Source organism: Sturnira hondurensis, unplaced genomic scaffold, assembly GCF_014824575.4.
Source record: "Sturnira hondurensis isolate 20B ecotype Veracruz unplaced genomic scaffold, ASM1482457v3 Scaffold0017436, whole genome shotgun sequence".
Lineage (NCBI taxonomy): Eukaryota > Metazoa > Chordata > Mammalia > Chiroptera > Phyllostomidae > Sturnira > Sturnira hondurensis.
Genome location: NW_028090067.1, coordinates 2,823,583 through 2,847,351, shown reverse-complemented (window position 1 = coordinate 2,847,351; position 23,769 = coordinate 2,823,583). Strand labels below are relative to the sequence as shown.

At 51.1% G+C, this 23,769-nt stretch overlaps 1 protein-coding gene across 2 annotated transcripts in view; it reads right to left on the bottom strand.

Annotated features, from left to right (window-relative positions):
• Nucleotides 1-23,769, bottom strand: part of VWF (von Willebrand factor) — a 122,936-nt gene that overhangs the window by 80,055 nt on the left and 19,112 nt on the right. For both annotated transcript variants that reach the window (XM_037067833.1, XM_037067832.1), the window contains exons 7-13: nucleotides 14,310-14,526; nucleotides 12,492-12,614; nucleotides 11,590-11,701; nucleotides 10,549-10,595; nucleotides 2,710-2,846; nucleotides 2,101-2,239; nucleotides 957-1,057 (exon numbers count right to left, since the gene is read on the bottom strand). In XM_037067833.1, the coding sequence (XP_036923728.1) occupies nucleotides 957-1,057; nucleotides 2,101-2,239; nucleotides 2,710-2,846; nucleotides 10,549-10,595; nucleotides 11,590-11,701; nucleotides 12,492-12,614; nucleotides 14,310-14,526 (876 nt within the window). The remainder of the gene's footprint in view (nucleotides 1-956; nucleotides 1,058-2,100; nucleotides 2,240-2,709; nucleotides 2,847-10,548; nucleotides 10,596-11,589; nucleotides 11,702-12,491; nucleotides 12,615-14,309; nucleotides 14,527-23,769) is intronic.

Sequence of the window (23,769 nt, the reverse complement as noted above, 5' to 3'; positions counted from 1 at the left end):
GTGTCCTTCTGACTATTTATTTTTGTTTTGGAAAACATAGTTACCCCCCTCAAAAAAATGTTGTTTATGTTAATGTGTAGTGGATTTACTATGATTATTTCTAAATGCATTCATAAATACATATTTTAAATGTCTCTGATTTCATTTCTAATCTGATAAGTATCAATAGCTATGACCTTCATAAAAGATCTTGAGGTCCTTGATCATTTTTAGAAGTGTCAAAGCCCCTGAAGTCCAGGAAGTGCGAAGCGCCAGTCTGGCGGGCAGGAGGAGGCCCGCGAGCTGCCGAGCCCCACGGGCGGTGGGTGCACAACGCTGGACGTGTCTCCCCACCCCCGGGAGCCCTGCTTGCTTTGTTTGTGAAATAGCAAGGACAATACTTGCTAGGGAAATTTCCAGAGAAAAACGTGTCTGGAAGTTCTGTGGAATATGCAGACTGCTATCCAGATGCAACTCCATGACCTCAGAGAGCGAGGGGAAGTGGCTCTGGACGGCAGAGGCCCAGGGCCCAGGTGACGGCCCCAGTGGTTCCCAGCGCAGCCCCTCCTGGGCAGCGGGACGGCTTTGTCCCCCAGGATGCACGACACAGTCTTGGCTGTGCATGCCAACTTGGCCCTTCCCCTGCTGCCCACAGCAGGCACCGGAGGATGCCGGTGCTCCCAGGACTTGCTGCTGCCACAAGGCTAGGCAGCAAATCTGTGCTTCCCAGCCCCTCGGGAGCCCACCACCCCTGAAGGCCCTGTGGCCCCAGATGTGAGAATCCCCAGAGCACCCACGGAGGTCCAGACAGCAACCCCGGCCCCTCATAAACAAGAGAGGCCTGTTCCTGGCTCTGGGGACACAGGGTCTGTGGAGAAATGAATTCTTCTCCCACATGCAAAGCCACTCTGCCCGGAGCACAAGGGGCACTTTGTAAGGCTGGGCTGCAGGGAGGCAGGGATGGGAGGGGGGCCTACCTTCACCAGCAGTCTCCCACGGCCATCCCAGTCCATCTGCAGGTCTTCCCCGTAGCTGAGGCGCACAGAGGCCATCATGGTGTGCTGGATGCGAAGGTCACCTAAAAGTGAGCGGGGACTGAATTTGGGCCAAAATGGGGAGGGGGCAGTGTGAGGTCAGGCAGATGTGTCACAGGGAGAAATGCAGTGTCTCACAAAGAGCTGTAGCAGTGAAAACAATCAGTTACGGGGTAGATGGAGATGTCCATGAACCTTAAGGGGGTCTCAGGAGGAAGGGTGACCAGGATGGGTGAAGTACAAATAGGATTCCCCAAGAAGGCGCTTCTGCCTTCTTGCCATCGCCTGCCATCCCCGCTACTGCCACGAGAGAGCGGCAGAGGCCTGTGCATCCATAGCTTGCACAGGTGTCCTGAGCTGAGGATCTGTGTCCCACTGAACCCCTAACCCCTGAGCGTTCCCCGCCCCTCTAATTTACTGAGTCCTCACAGTTGAACAATACTGTGTGCACTGGAGGAAACTGTCACCTCATGGGCAGGCCCACACAGTGTTAGAGTAACACGCAAGCCTGCTCCATGCCCACGGCTCAAGGTCACGGGCTGTACGCCATGCCAGGGTAACAGGCCATGGGGTGGCCGATGGCCAAGAAGAAGAGAGAAGGAGTCTGAGAGCCACGTAGAGGGTGAAGGTTGAGATTATGCTAGGCAAAAGGGCACGGTGGCACCTTGCAAATGCTTCCCTGTCACAGGTCATAGGGTCACCTGGCTTTGCCCCATGACATCCTAGGGCCTTACTCATCACCAGCCAACCCCCTCACTCCCTACTTCTCAGTAACAGCCTCTGAGTGGGACAAAAACATGGAGGCCCACCCTCGATTCTCCCCTTTGGTTCAAGCTCAGCAAGAATCCTCTTGGCTCTGTTTCCCTGTCTATAGTTTCTTCCAGGCCTGGAGCCGCCTCCTTGTTTCCAGCATCCAGCCATCCTCCTTCACTTGTCCTCCTCCTCCAGGAAGCCCTTCTTTCTTGCAGGACTCATGCCAAGGATACCCAGCCTGCCCTCCAATGATAGCAATCTCCCATGTTTCCACAGGAGAGGCAGCAGTGAGTGCTGAGGGGGCGCGTGCTGTAGGTGAGGAGGAGGGACCCACCTTGCAGGAGGGGTAGCTGGACATCCTGGCCGTCTATGGCGACTCCTCCCCCGTGCTTCAGCTTCACCAGGCTGTTGTGCAGGCTGGGCAGGCGGGCAGTGACTGAGCGGGTGCAGACAGCGTCAGGGTCATCAGCACACTGCCAAGAGGGGCATGCAGAGTGACGTCAGTACCCCCCCAGCACCCCAGCCCAGGACCATAGACTTAGAGAAAGACTCCAGCCCTGGGGAGGAGAAAGGCAGCCTCTGACTTTCTCACACAGAACCATTTCTTTCTCACTGCTCGACTTCTGCAAGTGGTGCCCCCTGGAGTTGTGCAACAAGGCAGTGCTGCCTTGTCTACGCCCTGGCCAGCTTCCCATGGCTCCTAGATCCTCTCCTGTTTTGGTCTGGTCTTCCATATGAAACTCCTGGCCTCTGGCTTGTCTTGCTCCTTGGGTCTACTGAATCTGGGACTTTGACCCTCAGGGGAAGCCCTATGTACTGTATATGTCCTCATGTTGACTCCATTCTCTAGAGAAATGAAGTCCACATGTGCACACCACAGCTCAGTAAAGACGGACCACCTCACCCCAGTCTGCCTCCTGACAGGGTGCCTGGCAGAGCTCACCTGCACCGTCTCTATCACAATGGAGAAGGACTGGTCCTGGCAGTCCCGGGCCAGCAGGTACTGGCAGACCCCACTGAAGGTGAAGTACCTGTCGTCAAAGCTTTTGAAGTGGGATTGTCCTGTGATGAGACACTCCCCTGCAGGGGCACAAAGGAGGGGGAAGAACATGAGGAGGAAGGGAAGTCTAGAGTGGCAAAGATGGAAGCCTTCACGGGGGGCCTCACCAAAATGCCACACACTGTCTGCGAGTTCTACAGGAAGACTCGAAGTCGGACCCCGCTCCTCAAACCATTTGATCATTCAGGTCAATGCCCGATTTTATCAGGGGGGCAACTAAGGTAAGTGACAGAGCCATTCTCGGTCAATGGCAGAGCCAGGGCCAGAACCCGCAGCTCCTGGCTCTCAGCTCACCATGGCTCCCAGTCCTTCCTCACAGCCACACCCATGAGCTCTGGCTCCAACGGGATCAGGCTCCTGGAGCCTGCAGAGTGCTCTGCTCAAGGGGAGGCCCTAATCCGCACCAGCGTTGTGGGGACTCCGGGGCCCCGCCCCACCCAGGAGAGTCCCTGAATACACTGGGCAGAAAGGCCAGCTGGGAAGGCTGAGGAGAGAGGGACGAGGCCGGGCCCTCTCCCAACTCAGCAGTGCAGAGGTCAGGGCCCTGTCCTCACCCCTTCAGCTAAAGAGCGGCTGTAAGGCCTCCTCATGGGCAGGTTCACAGTGACTTCAGAGGGGCCAGTGGGGGGCCCGGAGGCCATCTGCCATGATCTCACCCCCACCCAGCCAGCTCCTCAGCCCAGGCTGACATGCTTGTGAGTGGGGATGAGGACTCCCCTTCATCACCCTGCAACTCACAGCCCTCAACTCACCCCCAACCCAACCACTATCCTATCTTCCTCCGGGCCCCTCGCTGCTGACCCAGTGCACCTCAAACTGAACATCACACATCCTGCAGAGTGTCCACGCAGGGGGCCTCTGCCAGTGTCGCCAGTGGTCCCCACTGCCCCTCCCCAGGTTAGGTGGCCCTGTCTCCAAGGACCACAATGGCCCAATGAAGCTGAAGCATGCATCTGGATCTTCCCTGACCTCCCTGGACGTACTTCCTCTCATCTTTGCTTCCTACTCTACAGAAAAATGTAGACACGCACCACAGCTGTTTCATCAAGTAGGGACCCACCGTTCCCTGCTGAGGTACCCCTCGCCTCCAAACAGCAGAGACGTGTCCTCTGTTGGACTGACCTACTTTCCCCTGGGAGGGTCTTAGAGCTGGTGCTGGAGCCTATCACACAGTAGGGGTCCCCAAAGGCCACAGGGAGATTCCAGCTGCCCATCTGTCAAAGGTAAGCTCCACAGGCACTCACTAACTGCCCCCCCCCCCCCCAGGGCCTGTATCTGCACTGCCAGGCAGAGCAAGTGCTGTCAGGGGCCAGACCACACAGCCTCGAATCCAGGTGTGGCCCTCCTTTGATAGGCGTTGGAGGCAGGGGTGGGGTCAGGGCGCATACCCCAGGTTAGGTCCCTCAGCCTGGTCCCCAGGGCAGCTGACTCTGTCCAGCATGGCAGGGGTCAGGAGGGCACATTCAGCCGGGAAGAAATCAGGAGAAAGAAGGGAGGCCCCAGATCATTCTCATCAGCAGCTCCTTCCATGATAGTAGGATATGTATATATATTTGGTCTTTGTTCCTGGTTCCTGACACAGAGCTTCTAAAGCACTTGGAATATCCCAGGTTACAAGAACATCTTTTGTTCTAACGAAGCCACTTTCAGTGGGTCCCTACACAGCTTCAGGATGGGGGCTGATGGCAGAAAGATTAAGGCATGATTAGAAAGGGCTAGAGCTTTCGGTCCCACCTCCAACCTCCCAACCTCCCGGAAGGGGAAGGGGCTGCAGACTGACTTTATGTCGATTTAATTAATCATGCCTGCATAATAAAACATCCATAAAACCCCCAAAACAACAGAGTTTGGAGAGCTTCCAGGCTGGTGAACATATCCACGTGGCAGAAGATGGCACACCCCAACTGCACGGGACAGAAACGTCTTTGCTCAGGATCCTTCCGGACCTCACCCTACATATCCTTCATAATACCCTTTGTAATGAGCTTGTCATAGTAAGTCAAGTGTTTGCCTGACTCCTGTGAGCCTCTCTTACAAATTATCAAACCCAACAAGGGTAGTGTGGGAACTGCTGATCTGCAGCTAAGTCAGACAGAAGTAGGTACCCTGAGGACCCAGTACTTGTAATTGGCATCTGAAGTGGCCAGCAGTCTGCAGGACTGAGCCCTTTGCCTGCAAGGTCTGTGCTAACTCTGGTAGTTACTGTCAGAGTAAAATTGAATTGTAGGATGCCCAGTTGGTAGCCAGAAAATCAGAGAACTGGTTGGTGTGGGGAGAAAAAAAAGCACACACTTGGTGTTGAAAGTGCCGTGAGTAGAAATAAACCGAGCATGCTGTCCCACTGCGATATCCCCCAAGAAGGGCAGGAGTGAGGGGCCCTGTTCGGGGAAGCCAGGGCAGAACAGGAAGTGAGGAAGGGCCCGGGCTCAGCCCAGGGGTTGTGGACGTGCTGGAATCCCAGATCCACCGGTGTCACAGGAAAGCCTTTTTCAATGGCTATTTCTCAGAAGTCACCATCATTCCACAAACACTGTGGTACGGTCCTTCGTGTCAAAAGTCTTGACCCCGCCACAGTAAAATGAGCAGGAATTTCTCCTCCAACCTTTCTCTGTTTTCTCAAGAGCACTCTTATCTGAGTAAGAAATTGGACCTCCATTATCTCTGACCATGTCCAGGAAAAGAGCCATCAACAAGGAAATGTGCAAACATTCAAAAGCAAAACATTCGGGGCTAGAATCCAATCCTCTAATTTGATTTCCTGCTCTGACCCCCAGTGATTTGTGTTCTAAAGTTTCTCGAGAATCAGAAATCTAAATATTTTTGTAGTGTATCTCGCTGGTACAATTGAGGGATGGGGCTGCAAGCACAGGAAGCCCAGGGGCCTGGAAGGGTAAGCTGCTGGGGAGCAGGTAGCCCTGGGAGCTGGAACGTCAGCCAGAATAAGGGCCACATGGCATTGCCACGCATCCTCTGCCCCAGGAGAGGAGGATACCCCAAGACATTCCCAGTCAGTCAGCCAATCAGCAAAAGGCAGCTCCCAGTCAACAACTGGCCCATCACCAGTCAGGGAAGGTAGGCACTATAAGTTTGGTGCACGGCCCTGAGCAGCGTGGCTCAGTGGGTTGGGCATCATCCCGCGAAGCCCAAAAGGCCACCCATTCAATTCCGGGTCAGGACACACGCCTGCGTTGTGGGCCAGGTCCGCATTTGGGGGCATGCAAGAGGCAACTGAAGGATGTTTCTCTTTCAAATCCATGTTTCTCTCCCCCTCTTTCTCTCTCCCTTCCCTTCCCTCTGAAAATAAATAAATAAAATATACTTTTTAAAAACTTTACTGAATGAATGAAAAGCAGGTGATTCTTACAGTAACATAAAAAGTAGAAAAGCCAGAAGTTAAAGCAGATCCAATACATGATTAAAGATGCACACTTACTAAAAATAAAATAAAATAAAACAATCATCTGATGAAGCACATTATCTCTTCTAATCAAGTTCTTTCGTTTGCAGTGAGGGAGGCTCCACGGGGCTGCTCCGCTCAGCTCAGTGGCTTCCATCCTTTTCCAAGCAGCTACCAAAGCACCAGCCCACAGACTCAGCAAAGCAGCTCAGACTTCCTCCTGATGTAAATATTCACCAAAGCCTCCCTCTAAATCACAATCACATAATCTCGGCCAGATGTATGAACAAGAAAGATACAGAAGACACAAGAAAGATAGTTTCTTATAGATACAGAAACTAAAGCACAGAGAAAAACTCGCCCAGGGCCCCAGATGAGTCAAACAGGGATTTGTACATGGGCAGCTGTCTGGTTCCAGAGCACGGTGCCCTTGACACCACCCAATAGACCCTCCTGAGCTGGTCCTGCAGCTTCTCATGAGCCTGATTTCATGAGGCCCAGGCCTGACATCATTCTGATCCTGGCCCACGTGGGCAGCTGTGTCTGGCTACAGAGATGAGTGGAAGAAAGCTGTGGCTGTGGACGGTGATGTGCTGGCCTAACCTGAAGGAGGTGTGGGCCCAGAAACCTCAGCATGGGCTGGGGCAGGCCACAGCAGACTTTCCACGGTACCCGGAAATGCATGCTCTTACTGCACAGGCATCAGCCCTGGTTTAATCCTCGCTGTCTCAGTTAGCCAAGAAGGAAGCTTATCTGTGTTAGAATGCATTAGAAATAATCCCGAACCAAATGTGTAACAAGTGTACCCAGGCCCTACCCACTCTTCCAGACTGGACAGGCCCACGGGCCTCCCACACCACCAAGCCCAAGGCAGACTCTGGCTCTGCCACACCCTCCTGCCCCACCTGCCCCAACCATACCCCACCTCCCACTGCCCCTCCCCACTCCAGGCTCCTGTGGCATGTCCCTGACCCTGCTTAATAAAACAGCTACGGTTGTGAAGATGAAAATGGCTAACGCTTATTGAGTGCTTGCTGTATGTCAAGTCACAACAGCTTCCGTGGGGTGAGGCTGCTATTAATCCTCCCTATTTAACAGATTAAGAAACTGAGGCTGCAAATGATTAAGCAGTTTGCCAAAAGTCACCCTACTAAAGAGTGGTGAAACTGGAATTCCAGCCAGGCTTCCTGGTCCTCAGCCCATGTCCTCAGGCCCCATACTATGCTACCTTTCCACACTCATAGGATTTGTCCCATCAATGGAAAGTCCTCCACTTACGCCTTCCCAGTTCCAGAATAGTCTCTTCCACTGGGAGTCTGAGATTCTACAACCAGAGCTTTGTTTGTTTAAGGAGTGGTCTCTTTTAACAGGCACACTCCTTCCTCATTTACTCTAAGCAAGCATGAATGGTTCTATGAGAACTAAATTATCAGAGCTTCTCTGAGCACTGTGTTTTGCAGAGGAAGGAAAGAGCAGTCTGGGGCCACAGAAAGGGAGTCTGCAGGCTCTGGGGAAACCACAGTTTTTGCCTGGGGCCACCCCAGTGCCTAACCAGGGTAGAGGTGTACACAAGCAAAGAAGATCTCTGGAGCATGTCACAGAAGTTCCATCCCTTCCCCAAATAGACGGATGCTCGGCTGGGCAAATTTTTCTCCCTCCCACTACCCACACACACACTCTGTGCTAGGCAGCTTCTAAGATGCTCCCCATGTACTGTATTCATGTCTTTCTCTGACCCCCTCACCTTGTGTGCAGACAGACATGTTGACTTGTTTGTAGGAAACATGATACAGCAGAAGTAAAGGATGTTGCCTTGGAGATCAGGGTTTCAAAAACCGTGGCTTTTGTCTGGGTGGCTCTCCCTCACTTTCTCTGACAACACGTATCCCAGCGAAAGCCAGCTGCCGTGTCATGAGGCAGCCCCATGGAGGAGTCCACATAAGGAGGGACCAAAGCCTGTCAATCATTGCACGAGTCAGCTTCAGAGTGATCCCCTCACCCCAATGGGGACTTCAGATGAGACCACAGCCCAGTCAATAACTGGACTGCAGTTTCATGAGAGACTTTGGGCCGGAAGTCTAAGCTACATGTAGATTCCTAACATGCAGAAACACTGAGATAATAAATGAGTGTTGTTTGCTGAGTGGGGGGGATAATTCATTACACAGCAACAGACAACTGGTACACTACCATCTCGTTCCAGAGCATCAAAACCCAACTCTCTATTTCTAAGGTTCATGACATCAGCTCCTCCAGGGACTGCAAAGAAGCCCCAGTCTGCTCTTTGCTTTGCTAGCAGAACCAACTATATCCCCTTCTAGAACCTTCCCAACAGAAGCTCTACCAGCAATCATCACATTGGGAGCATAAGATAGCCCCACTACCAGCTGAATCATGGCAAGGTGTATAAATATGCCCGTGTGCTATAGGTTGACATGGACTGGAAGGCAACAACCAACTAAACTCCAGAACTAGAAATAGAGGGACAGAGCCAAGGCTTTGAACATGCACAGCAATAGCTTAGTAGCGGGGTGGGCAAAACAGCAAACTGCTCAGTGGACTGCACGGTTGGAGCCGGTTATCGTCCCATCCAAGCTTCAGGAAAACCTCCTGCATCCTCAGCAAAGCCATTTTCTAATTTTTGAATTGAAGACCAATAATATCTATCTGGGGTAGATATTATTGTCAACCCCAGACCAAGCTCTCCATTATGTACCCAGAGGATGTTCAAATACTTTTCGGATGGGTAGACGGATGAATGGACGGACGGATGGAAGACCCTCCCCATGGAAAGTGGTCATTAAGAATTCCTAATTGAGTAGTCAGTCTGACAAAACACAGTAAGATAAATTCCTAATTCGACCTACTGTGACTCACAGACCTCATACAAGAAATGCTCATTATTTAGATATTAAAAGGTTTTCCACAGGTCAATTGCAGCAACCTTATCTGTCTTTCAACAGGCTCCTCAGGTCTTTCATGGGGTATAATTATGTGAAATTGGAGCACTGACATCACTTGTAAGAGCGTCGTTCATCCCTTGTACTTCCTTTGAGAATTGCACAGAAGACAAACTGACTAGCTGGCCATCCCTGGCCAGATTCATTGACCTACCCCTTGTGCCCCCTTTTCAGCTAGTTCCAGAATTTTCCTAGTATAACAAGCACTGAGTAAGGTCTTAAGTGACCTTAAAGCCGCAGACCCTAAACATGATCCCAGTATCCAAGCTCAACCCCCTGTTGGGCCACCAAAGCCAATGTGGCCTGTTGGGGCCACAGGGAAGGAAGCCTGACATCAGGCTGCATGCCTTGCAATTTTTTATTGCACTCGACAAACACGGGCCCACAAAGCAGTATCCACCACACAAGTCCAGGCTAAGCTGGTCTTTAACTAAGTGTGAGGCCTCTCTACAGCTCATGAAGAATGGAAAAGATCCCCCTACAAAGGGACAAATTGTGGACTTGGAGGGAAAGTAGAGGGAAGGGCAAAAGTAGGAATCAGGCAGTTGTGAATTCGAGTCCTGCCTTTGCCATTTAGCAGCTGTGCAATCTTGGGCAAATTACTTAACCTCTCTGGGTCTGTTTCCTCTTTTGTAAAATGAGGATAAGTTATATCTGCCTCATAGGTTGTAGAGATGAGGCAATACCTGTGAAGTGCTTAGCACACGGCCTGACACATAGCAAACGCTACATGAATGAACACAAAGGGGAGATCTGTCAGGAGAAGAGCCCCAGCCCTTGGGGGGTGAGACATAAGGGAGCTTCGAATGGGCAAGGTCTGCAGCAAATAGAATACAGAGTTTGGGGCCAAGCAGAGGAGACAGTAAAAGGGATTATAAGGCAACTTTTCCTAAACAGATTTTCCACGGGGAAGAGAGGGTAGGAGGAATCCTTGGTGGTCTGATTTTTCTAGCTCTTGGACCACGCCAAGCATGGTCTTCATACCAGGCATTCCAGAAAATTCCAGAAATTCTCACTTCAAGCTTAAAGAATTACCAGAATTACTAGGCCCTTCTTCCTCTTAATTTTTCAAAGAATTTGAGTCATCTTTGTTTAATCAACCATGACCTTACAGTTTTTATAGCGCATTCAACCTTAATCCTTTTCTCATGAGAAAAGGACAGTAAAACCTTAGCCCAGGTGCATTCTCCCTTGGCTGGCCCGTGAGTGGGTTGGCACAGCCGGCATCTGAAACCAGAGCTCTGGTCAAGGGGTTGCATCCAGCCTACGCAGAGGCCACCTTTTCCCTGCCTTGATGTGTGGCTAGTAAGGGAGGACATACCTCTCCATTCAGAGAAGGCAGAGGATGAGCAGAAGGTCACCTACCTGGACATTCTTCATTGCTGCAGATCCACAGGCCATTTCGGCAAATGCTGTTGGGGAGAAAAGCACAGGTCATGGGTAGTTCTGCAAACACATGGCACATGGACAGTTTGGTCACTCCCCATAGATACCACAGCCCCCAAAGGAAGAGATCTGGGAGAAGAAAGGAGCTGGTATTGGGGGGTCTTTATGAGGTTAAAGGTGCAGAGGACAGGGCGTTGGTCACAGAGGAACCTTGGGGAGTGCCAAAGGGAAGAAATTCTGACAGAGAAATAGATAAACCAAAAAATCGAGGAGACCCAACGTCCCTACCCAGGCACTAAGCAATCAAATTCCTCCCCCAAACCTTGCCAGGCCGCATGAGCACACCAAGAGCTGAGGCAAAAGAAGAAGGAAAAGCTGTCAAAAGGGGTTACACCAAGAATCATGTCCAGCAGCCCCAGGAGACTCCTGGGAGCCTGCCACGTAGGGAAAGACAGCGAAGAGAATAGGCGTGGAGGCAAAATGAGACGTTACATTCCCCGTGGGCAGAGGGAGGTGAAGTTGACCAGAAGAAACACCCAGAGGAGCTTCCTGAAGAATTGATTTGAGCTAAGCAGAGACAGAAACCCAGGCTACGCCTGGTTGATTGCAGGGAACCGTGGAGGGCAGGCCTGCATGAGTTTCCATGGGCACCACTGCCTCCTTGAACCTAGTAGATGAATGACCTCAAGGTGCGGAGAACTGTCTGTGGCTTGCTGACTGTTATATAGTCCCTCTCCAGGAAGAGTCATTTACTAAAGCATAGTTTAGTTCGGGGAAAAACTAGAGATGTGGTTTGCATGTAAAGTCCTGCCCTCCCTGCCCCTGCTCCCTCTAGGCCTACCTGTAATATCATCCTTGCTTTCCATCACTGACCTCCTTGCCCTTCCCCTAACCTTCCCCCAACCTCAACCTCTACTGCCTAAACTCAGGCCAGGTCCTGTTCCACCTGCCACTGCCCCTACCGCCCCACCTTCCCCTCCACAGCCCCTGGGCAGCTGTCTCAGACCACCAGTTACCTACCAGGTGTTGCAGTCTCTCGAGAGGGAGAAGCCTGGAGGGTACCGCTTCCCAGAATGCACGCAGGAACACTCAGCACTTTCCACGCAGCGGCCTTCATCAAGGAGCTGTCCCTCTGGGTTCAAGGGCATCAAGGCACAAACTCAACCTCATCATCATTACTCATAACTATCAAATGCCCATGGAGGAGATTATCATCAGTCTAGGGCTTCTTCCAGGAAGCTCAAGAACTCGCTCTACGATGTTAAGCTCTCAACATTAGTGCTACATGAGAGTGGGGGATTGTTAATCTTGTTAATCCCCACTCTTCTGATGAAGAAATGAGGAAAGAGTCTTGTTCTAGTTCTCTCAGTAAGGAAGTCATGAGTCTAGGCTGAGGATTTCTTCCAGGAAGCTCAAAAACTCGTAGGACATTTACCTTTCACATTTACGCAATGAGACGGGGAAAGAGAATTTATCGCCATTTTACAGATGAAAACAAGACAAGAGTTTTGTTCAAGGTCTTCCGGCAGGAAAGTCTTGAGTCAAAACACACAGGACTCACTCTTACTAATTTAATAGGGTTTTCACCAAAGCTCACAAAGTCTCTCCTGAGAATGACTTCCTACAGAACTGCCATCAGATTGGGCCACAGGCTCCCCAGACAAAGTCACTGTTGGCATCTAGACCATCCTTCTGTGTCCTAGACACAGGTGCTTTCATGGATACAGTACAACAGGAAAACATAAATTAAACACAAATCCCGGCTCATTCCTGACCTCTCTGCATGAAGACTCTTAGAAAATAAATAAAAGGCCTCTGATTTCAGCGATGGGGCGCAAACACAAGTGGCTTTCATCTGGCTGCCCTCAGCCAAGAGCACTGGCAAGGTCTCACATGAGTAACTAAAGTGGAGAGTTTATTACCAGGGCAGCTGCAGCCATCCACACATGGCTCGTGACACACTTCATTGATGTGTAGGCTCTGGCAGGTTCTGGTGCAAGGGGACACGCACTCCTTGTACTCCATGCCAGCAGGGCACGGCGGTCCTGAAAGAGAAAGCTCAGAGTCTCCCCAGAGCAGTTCCCTCCACACAGCACCTCCCAAGCCACATGGGACCTATGCCCCCTTGGTCTGCTTCCCTCTGTCTTCGGGGCCCAGGGCCGTCTCTATCCCAGTGGCACCCCAAGGGCCAAGTTCCCTTCCACCCAACCACCCCTTCCCTGAAGGAATATCTTTCATCTTACAGAACCTGGCTAAGACCCAGCAGGGTCACCTGGGACCACCGCCCCTTCCTGTTGGTCATCTGTTCTCCATGGGCAACTTGGCACTTTTTTGCACCCCTCTGCTCTGTCCCTTTCCGCTAAACCCCGCTCAGGATGATACCAAACCCCTCTGGGCTGAAAACAAATGGCCTCCAGGGGCTAAGCGAGGGGTAAATAACATCTTCATCACAGTCTCCTCTGAGGGCCCCTTTCTCTCATAAAGCTGGCCCCACTCAAATGCCCCATACAGGGTGTAGAGCGTTCACACCCATCTTCCCTGTTGTTACTCCCCTGCGATAGAGGACTGCCTTTGGAGCCTGGCACCCAAGCATCTATCTTCCCCAATGGACCCAGCAGCTTGTGGGCAAGGGCTGGCTCTCCTCCTCTCTCCCCAACCCCGTGGCTACTGACACACAAGCCAACCAAAGGATCAGAACTCTTTTCAGGGTTCATGACTCCAAACAATTGCCCCAAACCCCCTCTCCTCAAGAAACATCAGGTATCTTCCCCACCCTGCCTCTAAAGACCTCAAACAAACACACAAACAAATAAAAACAGCCCTTCCACCTTACAGAGGAGAACCCAGTGGCTAACAGCCACCTTGCTCATGTTCCCCAGCAAACATGAAAAGCTCTAACTAATAAGCTGAAAAAACACAAACTGAAAACTGCATGTGTGGTACAAATATTCGACCAGCTCCCCCACCTCTATCAGTGCTGTGTAATTATTGCAGACTGGCCGTTCATCTGCACAGCTCTGGTCAGTGGAATGGCAGGGGGAAGGGGAGGCTTCTTGCAGGGTGAATGGACCAGATCCTCCCTAATCATGATCATCTGGGGATGGTGACAATGTCCGTGACCGGGGACCCAATGAGATTAGGTCAAAACCACAGGCGCCATGCGGTGAGGTGGGAGGGGTGGTGAGCGCTGGGCCTGGACGGCCGGAGGCTGATCTAATGAAAGGGAAGAACTTAATAAAAGCTTCCAGGATCTCCAGGATCACCGTGGCCAGTGCGCCAACTCCCTGCTCTTCGTCAATTCAGACAGGCAGCCAGCAAAGATATCAACTGAAGTTGCCACACTGCGGAGATTCTGGTTGCAGGCCGAGAACGTTTTTGTGTGCCGGGGGTGGGTTTTCTGGGGGAGCCATGGGGAACCAAGTGAGGCATGACGTGAGAACAGAGGCAGGAGAAACGGCATGGGGACCTTGGGAAGGCCTTTCAAGCCTCATCACAGCCTTGAAGGGAGGGGACTCCCTCTGTGGGCCAGCACTCTACAGCCAGGTGACAAAGGGCAGGGGGTGTGCAGGAGCTGGGTCCAGAAACATGGCGGCTTGGCAGGCACTGTCTGGCTGGGGTATAGTAAAGGGGCATGAGTAAGACACAGACTGGGAGCTTCCTGAGGGCCACTGCAGGACAGAAACCGCTCTTCCCCAGGCCCCAAGCACCTCCCCAGCCTGGGAGGGTGGGCAGCGACTTACGGCATACGCTCTGCTCAGTCCAGCCATACAATATTATCCCTTGCTGGGCACAGGCCCGGGCATACTCGAGGAGGGCCGTGCAAGGGCATCTCAGCCCCTGGGTGCAGGTGCACAGGGTCATTTCACACAGGGCCACAAAAGGCTCAGGGTCCACCAGAGGGTGGCAGCGGGCGAATACCGAGGCACGCTTCAGAAGCTGGCACTGCTCCCAAGGGCCCTGCAGGAACAAAACACCACCTCAGAGAGGGCCGCAGCATGGGGCCCCAGCTCCTCACTGCACTCACTCAGTGTCCTCCTGAGTGTGGCTCGGTGGAGACCTAGCCCAGCCCGGAAAACCCAGGAAGTTCCCTCACACAGGAACGGTGCCTGGCACTAGTTTGGGGGTTATCAACAGTTATCAAATCAAACAGTCCATCAGTCAAAGGAAAGAGGTTGGACCCACGCTATGGGAAGTGCACTGAGACGGAGGTTACCTCCTACACTGAGTCCTGGGACAGCAGGGCCCAAGGCCCTTGCACTGCGGTGGCAGTCAGTGTCCCCTCAAGGGAAAGAGCAGAGAGGAAGAAAAGTAGTGAAAAGATCGCTGAACTTGGAGTTCATGTGGAACTCCACAGGACGACCTGTGGCTTCAGGGTCTGGGAATGCTGATCAGCTTCTGTTTGGCACAGACCAAGTCACCTCTGCTCCCCGACATTGGTCTTCTCCACTATAAACAAGGAGGTGGGACCAGGAGTTTTACATAGTAGACACTCTTGGGCCTCAGGGACTAAAATTCAGTGTGACGGAGATGGAGCTCAGCAATACTCTTCAACATTCCCCAGGAGGTTCCTGGGCTCAGCAGGACCAGTCCCCATCATTGAGAACAGGCTAGGATTCTCTGAACTGTGCTAGAGACACCCGACCAGCCACGGGCTCCTTTTGCGTCTTCGCATATGGCATTGATTTCTCCCATAGCACATTAATATAAACAAACACTCCTATGTTGTATTTGCAAACATCTCTGTGTTCCGTGTTTTAATGATTCTAAATGCACATCTTTTTCACAGTTTAGCATCTCTGAAATTGGAGTGCAGCTTACAATTGATATTACACTTGAAGTGGCAGCTTTTTCTTTCTTAGTGATATACGGGGAATAACGTGTGTCTTAGAATCAGTATCTTTGATTTGACACTACACGGTATTGCTACTACAGAGTATTGCCCCTAGAAATGACCCCCACTGGGTGTGCCAGGAGCAAGGCCCGAGGCCTCATCTTTTGTGGCCGTGGAGAGCCTGAAGGAACAGAAATCTGACCCAGGGCTGCTCATCATCGCAAGAACCACCCCGGCAGCCCCAGGGACAGGGACCTGCTGTGGCCCCGGGGAAATCTGTGTCCTGCTCACAGTGCTGCTGAGCTGGGGCCCTGCCCCCTGCCCAGACTGCACGGAGTCTGCCATCAGAACCAGGGAGGCGAGCAGAGCAGTGTCACAGATGCATCCTGACTGCTGCAGGCCCAGGAAGGGGGAGGGGCACAGGCGTGGGGGTGGGGCACAGGGCCCTGAGGGCCCAAGCACTTGGGCGTGGCTGGTTCTCTGCACCTTAGAAAGCTGCAGCTGCTGCAGACTCCTGGGAAGGACAATTAGCAGCTCTGCATGGTGGGGGCCAACTGCCGACAGCAGTACTCCCTCCCTGAGCTGCCCTCCTGACTCACTCCTCTCGGGTCGGAGACCCCACACCCACTATGGGGCTGAGAAAAGCACAGGCTCCAGCCCAGCTGTGCCACTGAGGGCTGGTGGGAACTCAGACACATGCTCACCTCGTTAGAGAAGGGTGTCCTGAGTACCGTGGGGACATAACAGGACTGCTTCGTGGGTGGTGTGAAGACATACAGGACCTGGCACTGAGCAAGCTACCAACAAATGAGGACCGCTCTTGTGGGCCCCATGACCGTTGAGGTCTCAGGTGACGCATGCATCCTTCCATTTGCCACCCAAACATCTCACACAGGGGAAACTGAGGTTTCTGAAGACAATGTCAGGAACAGTCCTGCCCTGGACGTGTTTTAACTTCGCAGCCCCGATCCAAGTTCCACTCTTCCCCAAGCCAGTGGTATGACCCTGGGCTATTCACTTAATCCCATCTCCTCTGGAAGGCGGGGATGATGATAACAGCAGCACCCACCCGAAGAGACTGAGTGAAGAGTGGAGGGAATAATGCACGTAAAGGTTTAGACTGATACATGGTGTCATCAACATCTCCGATACCTCAGCCACCAGAGATCCCTTCCACTGTCCCTCCTGCCATTAGGTTTATCCTCCAGAATGGGGAGCAGGTCACTAGCAGGACAGAAGGGCAGCTTTGTCCTCTTTTCCCGCCTCCATCCTTCTGGGCTCATCAGGATGAATGGTTGCCACGGCAACATTATCAATGCACTACTATGTTGGGGGCTCGGTGGTGAAGAGAGGAGCTGATTTTGTCAGTCTGTGGTGGGGGTGGGGGGGTGGTCATGCCTCTTCAGAATGAAGTGAGTTTCTTTCCAGTGGAAAGGTGAGGGAGGACTCACCTTTCTGTGACAGGCAGGTCCGAGACTCTCCTGAGCTTTGGGGGAGGAGGCCTCAGCCATACCATCTGCCCCATCGGAACTGACAGTCAAAAAGTGGGGCTAGAGGACTCTTAAAGGGCAGCTGAGGGCCACCCTGAGAGGGCCAGGTGCTCAGCTCTTGCCTACCTCTTTCCCCATCCATAAGTGAAAACCAGGAAAAAAAAACAAACAGGTAACTCCACAGGTCTTTTTCTAGTGACAACTGACATCACCTGGTCTGCAGGACAGTGGCGTGGAGCCATCTCTGTACTACAGGACTGACCCTGCAGGCACAGGGACAACTGGGCACCCCGGGTTCTCACCAGCAGGGCAGTCAAGTCAGCGGAGACAAGAGACCCAGGCATCCAGTGTCCCCTCCCCTGTCAGAGCAACAGTGGGAAAGCGTCCAGCACAGCCTGTCTCCAGCTGGCCCCTGTCCATTTTTTTCCTATTCAAAGGAAAAGTGGGAATAGGACTCCAGAACATTTCTGGGGAGGTCCCTTGAGGTATTAAATGGTTTACAGAAAGCCTGACAAGAAGGGTGTTTTCTGGTTATTTGTCTGCAGGATGGGAGTGGATTTCTGCAGAAACAGCCACCTCCCTTCTTAGAACAATCCCTTTGGCCTCCACGGTTGGCACCTGGAATCTAGCTAGGTTTGCTTTTTCAGCGAAGACAAAAGGAGAGATCTGTACCCCATTCGCCCTCCAGACTTCCTCTTCACCCCTGGCCTGCACTTGGCCTACTAGAGTGACCACAGTCTGAGGGCTGGGCAGGACTGCCCGCCACCAGAGCCACAGCACGGTGGCACCTCCAGCTGCTATCCCAGCCCCTCAGGCTTCTCTGTCCACCATAGGTAGCCCTGCCAGCCCAGCTGGTTCCCAAGACAAGATGTCTCCAGAGACATGAGTCCAAGTTGGAGCTGTCACCATGTGAGATCCAGGGAGGAGGTATCAGCAGGCAGGAGGTGACCAACCTTCACTCAAGAGGTTTTGGCTGTGTGGCCTCTATGTCTCCAACAGCGTGTCCAGGTCTATACGAAATAGGCAAATTTGACTATGTCCCAGCCCAGCCTAGAGGGCCAAGTTCTGGCTCTTTAGGAAGGTGGCTAAGCCAGGCCTCCCAGGATCTGACTGGCCGGCCTCCCTAGTTGTCCCTCCTCACCTCCTGCATAACTGACGGTTTCCTGAATGGACCAGTTGTTTCAGAGACCACCGCATCCCCCACTCCCACAAACAGAGCTTTCAGGGGCCTGAAGACACCAGCAGAGAACAAAAACCTCCTCAGAGAAAGATGAGATACTCACAGTCTTTCAGGTTTGGATACGGAGGCACGGAGAGAGTGAAGAACTTACGGGGTCAGCAGTTCAAACAGTGCAGTCCAGGGACCCCCGATAGCCTCCAAGATCCTTTCAGGGGTCCATGAGGTCATAGTCATTTTTATAATGATAATAAGATGTTATTGGGCCTTTTTGTTTGTTTTGTTTTTTGGCCCTTTTTGACCCCATTCTTTTGCAAGTGTACAGTGGAATTCTCCAGAGGCCATGTGACATGCAGTCATGTCTCACAACCGACTGAACACAGGAGCCGGTAGGAGAGCCCAGCGGACTTCTCATCAGCCAGGCGGTGAGGAGGCCTGCGGGGCTGAGAAACAATGCCGCTCTTCTCCCTGACCGTTTTTATTGTTTAGAACTTATAGTTATTCTTATTGAAAAGATGCTATTTGTGTAAAATATAATGGATTGGTTATTGTTAAATAATTTAAGATGATTTAAATTAAGATGATTTAAGTTTTAATATCTAAGGTTATACATATCAGTAGCTGTAACCCACATAAAGAAAATCTCTTTGGCATCCTCAGTCATTTTTAAGAGTGTAAAGGAGCCTTGAGATTAAACCACTGGCAAACGCTGAATGAGGGGAGGGGTAACCGAGCAAGACTGAGACCTTGATTCCACCCACCGGCCAGCCACCTGCCACCAAACCACAATTCACATGGCCCTTCACGCCTTGGTGCACCTACCCCGCCCCCCCCCTTGTTTCCCTACAACCAGATTAGAAGACTGTGCAGTGCAATGCATGGAACAGCTCGGGTCTGAGAAGCCTGGATGCACTGGAGTCCCAACCCCTCACTTCCAAAGTGCATGACTTGAGGGAAATTATCTTGCCTCTCCATACCTCTGTTTCCTCACCGGTTAGAGAGGGAGAGTGTGGAAAAGATCTGAAAGTTGTCCCAAATCTATTCCTCCCTTCTTTCTTAGTCATGAAAACCCTTGGTTTTCAATTTTCCCCTGCACATATAACCAGTGGGAATAAAGATTCCATTTCTCAGCCTCCCTTGAAGCCAGGAATGCCCACATGATGAAGTTTTGACCAACAGAACATAAGTGAAGGGTCCACTTCCAGGAAGTGTCCTAAATAGGAGAGGGTGCTCCGGCCAGCCTCCCCCTGCAGCAGATTGGCTGTCTGGAAAAGCAGCCGTCTAGAAATGGCTGTGGAGTAAGGCAATACAGCTACAGAACAGCAAAATCAGCACTGGATAGTAGAAATGTGTTCTTTGCTAACTGTAAGTCTCCCGGACAGATCTGCAAATGTACTTTTGCCCAGAGGAGCATCATTAAATTGCTATAGTTTTCTAAGAAGTCTGACGCCACAAAGCAAATGAACCTTTTTGGTTGTTGGTCTCCACATTTCTTCATTGGTAACAAATAGAAGTTGCATTTAAATTTTTCCAAAATGTATTTTTAAATAATTAAACCTGTTTTCTTGGTTCTGATTCATTTTCTAATTACAGAAAACCTTTAAAATTAATACTGATTGGGAGCAAAGAAAGCAGAAATTATAAGAATATTATTGATTAATATTGTTGCATATTAATTATATGCAACCAAATTCCATACATTTACATAATAATTTCAAAATGAAAAAAGAGAATGAGGGTACCCTGACCACTGAGGCTCAGTTGGTTGCATATTGTCCTACAAAGCAAAAAGTTGCTGGTTCAATTTCTGGTCAGGGCACATGCCTGGGTTGGGGGTTTAATCCTTGGTTGGGGCATGCAAGAGGCAACAGATTGATGTTTCTCTCTTACATTGCTGTTTTTCTCCCTCCCTTCTCCTCTTTCTAAAAGATAAAAAATAATAATTTTTTAAGAGGAGAAGGTGCTTCTTTCTTAGATCCTTCTCTTTCTACTGTTAGAATGTGGTTGTGACGCCTGAGGCCTGAGCTGCCATGGGGGCTGTGAAACAGAAGCCTCATACTGGTAATGACAGAGAAACAAGACACAAGGACCCTGAATCTCAGCACTATGGATGGGGTCCCAAGCTTCTTTACATTGAGATAGAAATAAACTTCTACGGTGTGTGAACCATTGTCACTGTAGTTGTCCTGTCACTCACAGCAGAACCTACTCCTAACAGGAATAGCAATACCTGCTTTAGATGATTGCTACGAAATAAAATTAAATAAGGTTACACAGGAGGGTAATCAAGTGCTTATAAGGTAATCATTGGCCTGCTGTCAATATTAGCCCAACAGTTCGAATATGGCTTCTCCTCAGCTTTCCATTAAACCACACTGGCAGGGAGACAAAAAAGATGGCCAGCTAATCTGCACACTTCCAGCATCTGCCTGGCTCCAATGCCAGGCATCAGCAACTCTGTCTTCCTTCATCTCTTGTCTGCGGTGCTAGAAGCTGGCAAGAGCTCCAGCCCCAACTCCATCAATCTATGACCTCACCCTGCCTGGGTGGGTGCGCAGACCCACTTGTGGCCCATCTTAATCACATTTCAGTTCATTAAAGAAGGCCAGGCCTCTTCCCTGGAGATGCCATGCCAGTTGAAGGGAGAGGGAGAGAAAAGAAGCACATCTCCCCAGTGGCAGATGGGGGCGGGGGAGTGTAAGGAGAAAAAGAGATGTGAAGCTTAGCTATTGTGTTTGTTCCCAAACAGCTGACAAAGGAGAGGGGAGGGGGGCATTCCTAGGACCAAAGTGAACAAAGAAAGAGGCTAAGATATAAAGTTCAAGATTGTTCGGCCAGGCCCTGATCTTTCCAGGCCTGGTGTGGGTGCCCTATAGCTGCCCCTGGAGGAGGTGTGGAGGCGCCAAGAGCCTGAATTCGTCCAAAGTAGTGGGTTCAAGAATTCATCCCTGGGGCAGGGCATCGTTTCGCATTGGTCAGCCTGCAAGGATGGATGGGGTAGGGTTCCTGAGTCTATTATAACTCTGGCTGGCCTGAGATTCCCACCCACATTTTAAGATCTGGCTTGCAAAGACCCCGTGAAACTGGTTGATAGATATCCACCAAATGGATGGTTTTTGCAGAGTTAGACCTTCCTCTCTCTACGACAGTTGGAGTATAGTCTTCAAGAGAAGTAGGGTAACTGGATATGTCCAAGAAGTCCCCAACCTTCCAAAAGGCTCACCTCACCCTCTGCCCTGGTCTCCTGGAAGGCTTCTGAGCAGTTCTCAGGGCCCAGCTGGCTGGGAGGACAAGGGCCAAGTACCAGCCCCAGATTCCCAGCCTGGGGTCTGCCCAAGCTCTAGGGATGGGACCCTCCACTGCTCACACTCCCACTGGGGAAAGGTAATCAGCTCTCATCACAGAGCTGATTCCTCTGAGCTGCCATTACACTTACCATTATTCAGGCAACTCACCATTCACCACCCGAGGTAGTACATGCATGGTTCTCTTTCACGGTTGTTCAGTTCTTCACGTGTGTCTGGTCCCGTGAACAAGACTGTGAGTCTGCCTTGCACAGTTATAGTATCACCCAACCCATATAATACATTTTAATAAATATGTACCAGTGGGTACAGTCAGATTCTTGCTCATTATTGACTTCACCAGGGGGAAGGAGAAGGGAAAGAAAGCTGCTCAGAAAATATTTTGTTAAAGGATTTTGAGATTTTTATGTTATGTTATGGAGGCATCTGAACTAAAACCTGGAATATTCAGATCTTATCTGATCCTCCTCAAAGGTTTGTTAAATAAGTGCCCTAAAGGGCCAAGCACTTCTTAACTTGAGGCAAATCTTTGAACTCTTGTGGCAGCCCCTGAGCCCTGTTGCAAGGCTAGGCCTTCAAAGGCGCAGTGACCACAGTCACCCCTACCCCATCACAATTCAAGGGAGTGAAATTTCTCTAACGGAAAAGGGTGCTTACACAGTGTGGAGAGAGCTCTGCTTACCTTGGAGAGGGAGGCTGAGAGGCAGGGCAGGGATGTAAGTATACAAAGACACAGAGGATGATCAAGTGAAACCAAGGACAGCACCTGAGATTCGTGGACCTCAGCAAAGCACTCGATGTGAGTCTTCACTCCTCAGCCTACGTGTGACTGGAGAGAGACTTGAGAGAGCAGCTCTCACTCAACAACAGGGGTGAAGTGGGGGTGGTACGCATGTGCTCATGTGTGTATGTGTGCTTACACTCAAACCCAAACCCTGAGCTAAACATCCATGGGACACAGTGGGTGGGCACCCTGTCTGTAAAACCAGCCATGGTGCTGTCATCTGACAATAACTCCTCTGGGGGGTTCAGGTTACACAGTCTTTCCTTGAGATTTATTGACCTTCCCTGGACAAGACTCTGACACCGTCAGTCTCTCCATGAATCACCACAATCCTACCAAACACACGAATAGAGCAGAAGTCTTCCCAGCCTCCAGGATAAACCTGCTTGAGGCCACTCAGCTTGGTGAATGGAAGAGTCAGGCAGTGGAAGAAGGGTGCCAGGAGTAGCCCTGGCCTGTAAGCCCCCAGCTCTGCCAGGGCGCTTAGCACCTCCGCCAAGTCCTGTGGGCTCCCTCCAGGCCTGTGAGCTCCCTCCAGGCCTGTGAGCTACCTCCCAATACGACTGTGAGCAGAAGTAATACAAAGAACTGGGTGCCCACTTTGCAAATAAAAGGCTCGGACAATATTTCATGAGGACATGAAGAGTGAATTGCATTGTCCTCAGCAAAATGAGTATTTTGTGTGCCTCTCTGTGCTGTCGAAGAGACATGTTATGGTTACTCAAAGTACACATGAGTATTTACAAACGTTAGCTTGTGTGGGACAGATGGCTTCCGGGAAGGAAGAGGATTACTGGTAAACAGTGTGCTGTTTCAGAGGAGAGAGAGAGGGAGGAAATGTGAGCCCATGAACAGCAAAAGAACAACAGGAATAAGGATTGCGTTTGCTGAATAATTGTCAAATTCGGAGCCAGTGGAAAAAAGGCAAACGGGGACTATTAGGGACTGCGAAGAGTGCAATCAGATGCGAACTCCTGAGTAAGACCTGGAGAATCCAGACTCAAAGGGTCTTGCTTCCCCCAGTATTCAAGGGCACTGAGGCAGGTCTTTAGTGGGGTAAAAAGAAAGGAGAAATTTATCAAGGAGACAAGACTGAGCTCTGCAAGAGAGCTGGAAAGATCTTAGCAAGGATGATTCAAAGCTTTACCTCTTAAATCAAGGTAACAGCGTTGTCTATCTATCAGGATAGAACTTGTGGGGAGCAGGCATGCAGTGAGCAAGGGGCTGGACTAGGTAGCCTCTGGAATCTCATCCCATTTGGGGTCATTATGAGTCTATTTCGAACATGGATGGAAAGACATTTGTTCTACTGCAGACACATGCCTGAGGCTGATGCTGCTGACAGAGGATTCGCCACCGGGGCTGAGTCATAACTGGTGCACTCAGTCTTCTCAGGAAAGACTGGGCATCTTGAAGACCAGCTTGGAGGAGGTATAACGAGATGACTGTGAAGAACAGGGGCACAAAATGTCCTCACACTCAGATGGCAGCAGCAAATAGCAGGAGATGTCCTTCGCACTCTGGGAGAGGTGATCCTGAGGCAGAGGATGGTTGCAGGAACTATGCCTCCCAGTGGAAGCAAGGCCAAGGCCAAGGCCATGGGCAACCAGTGT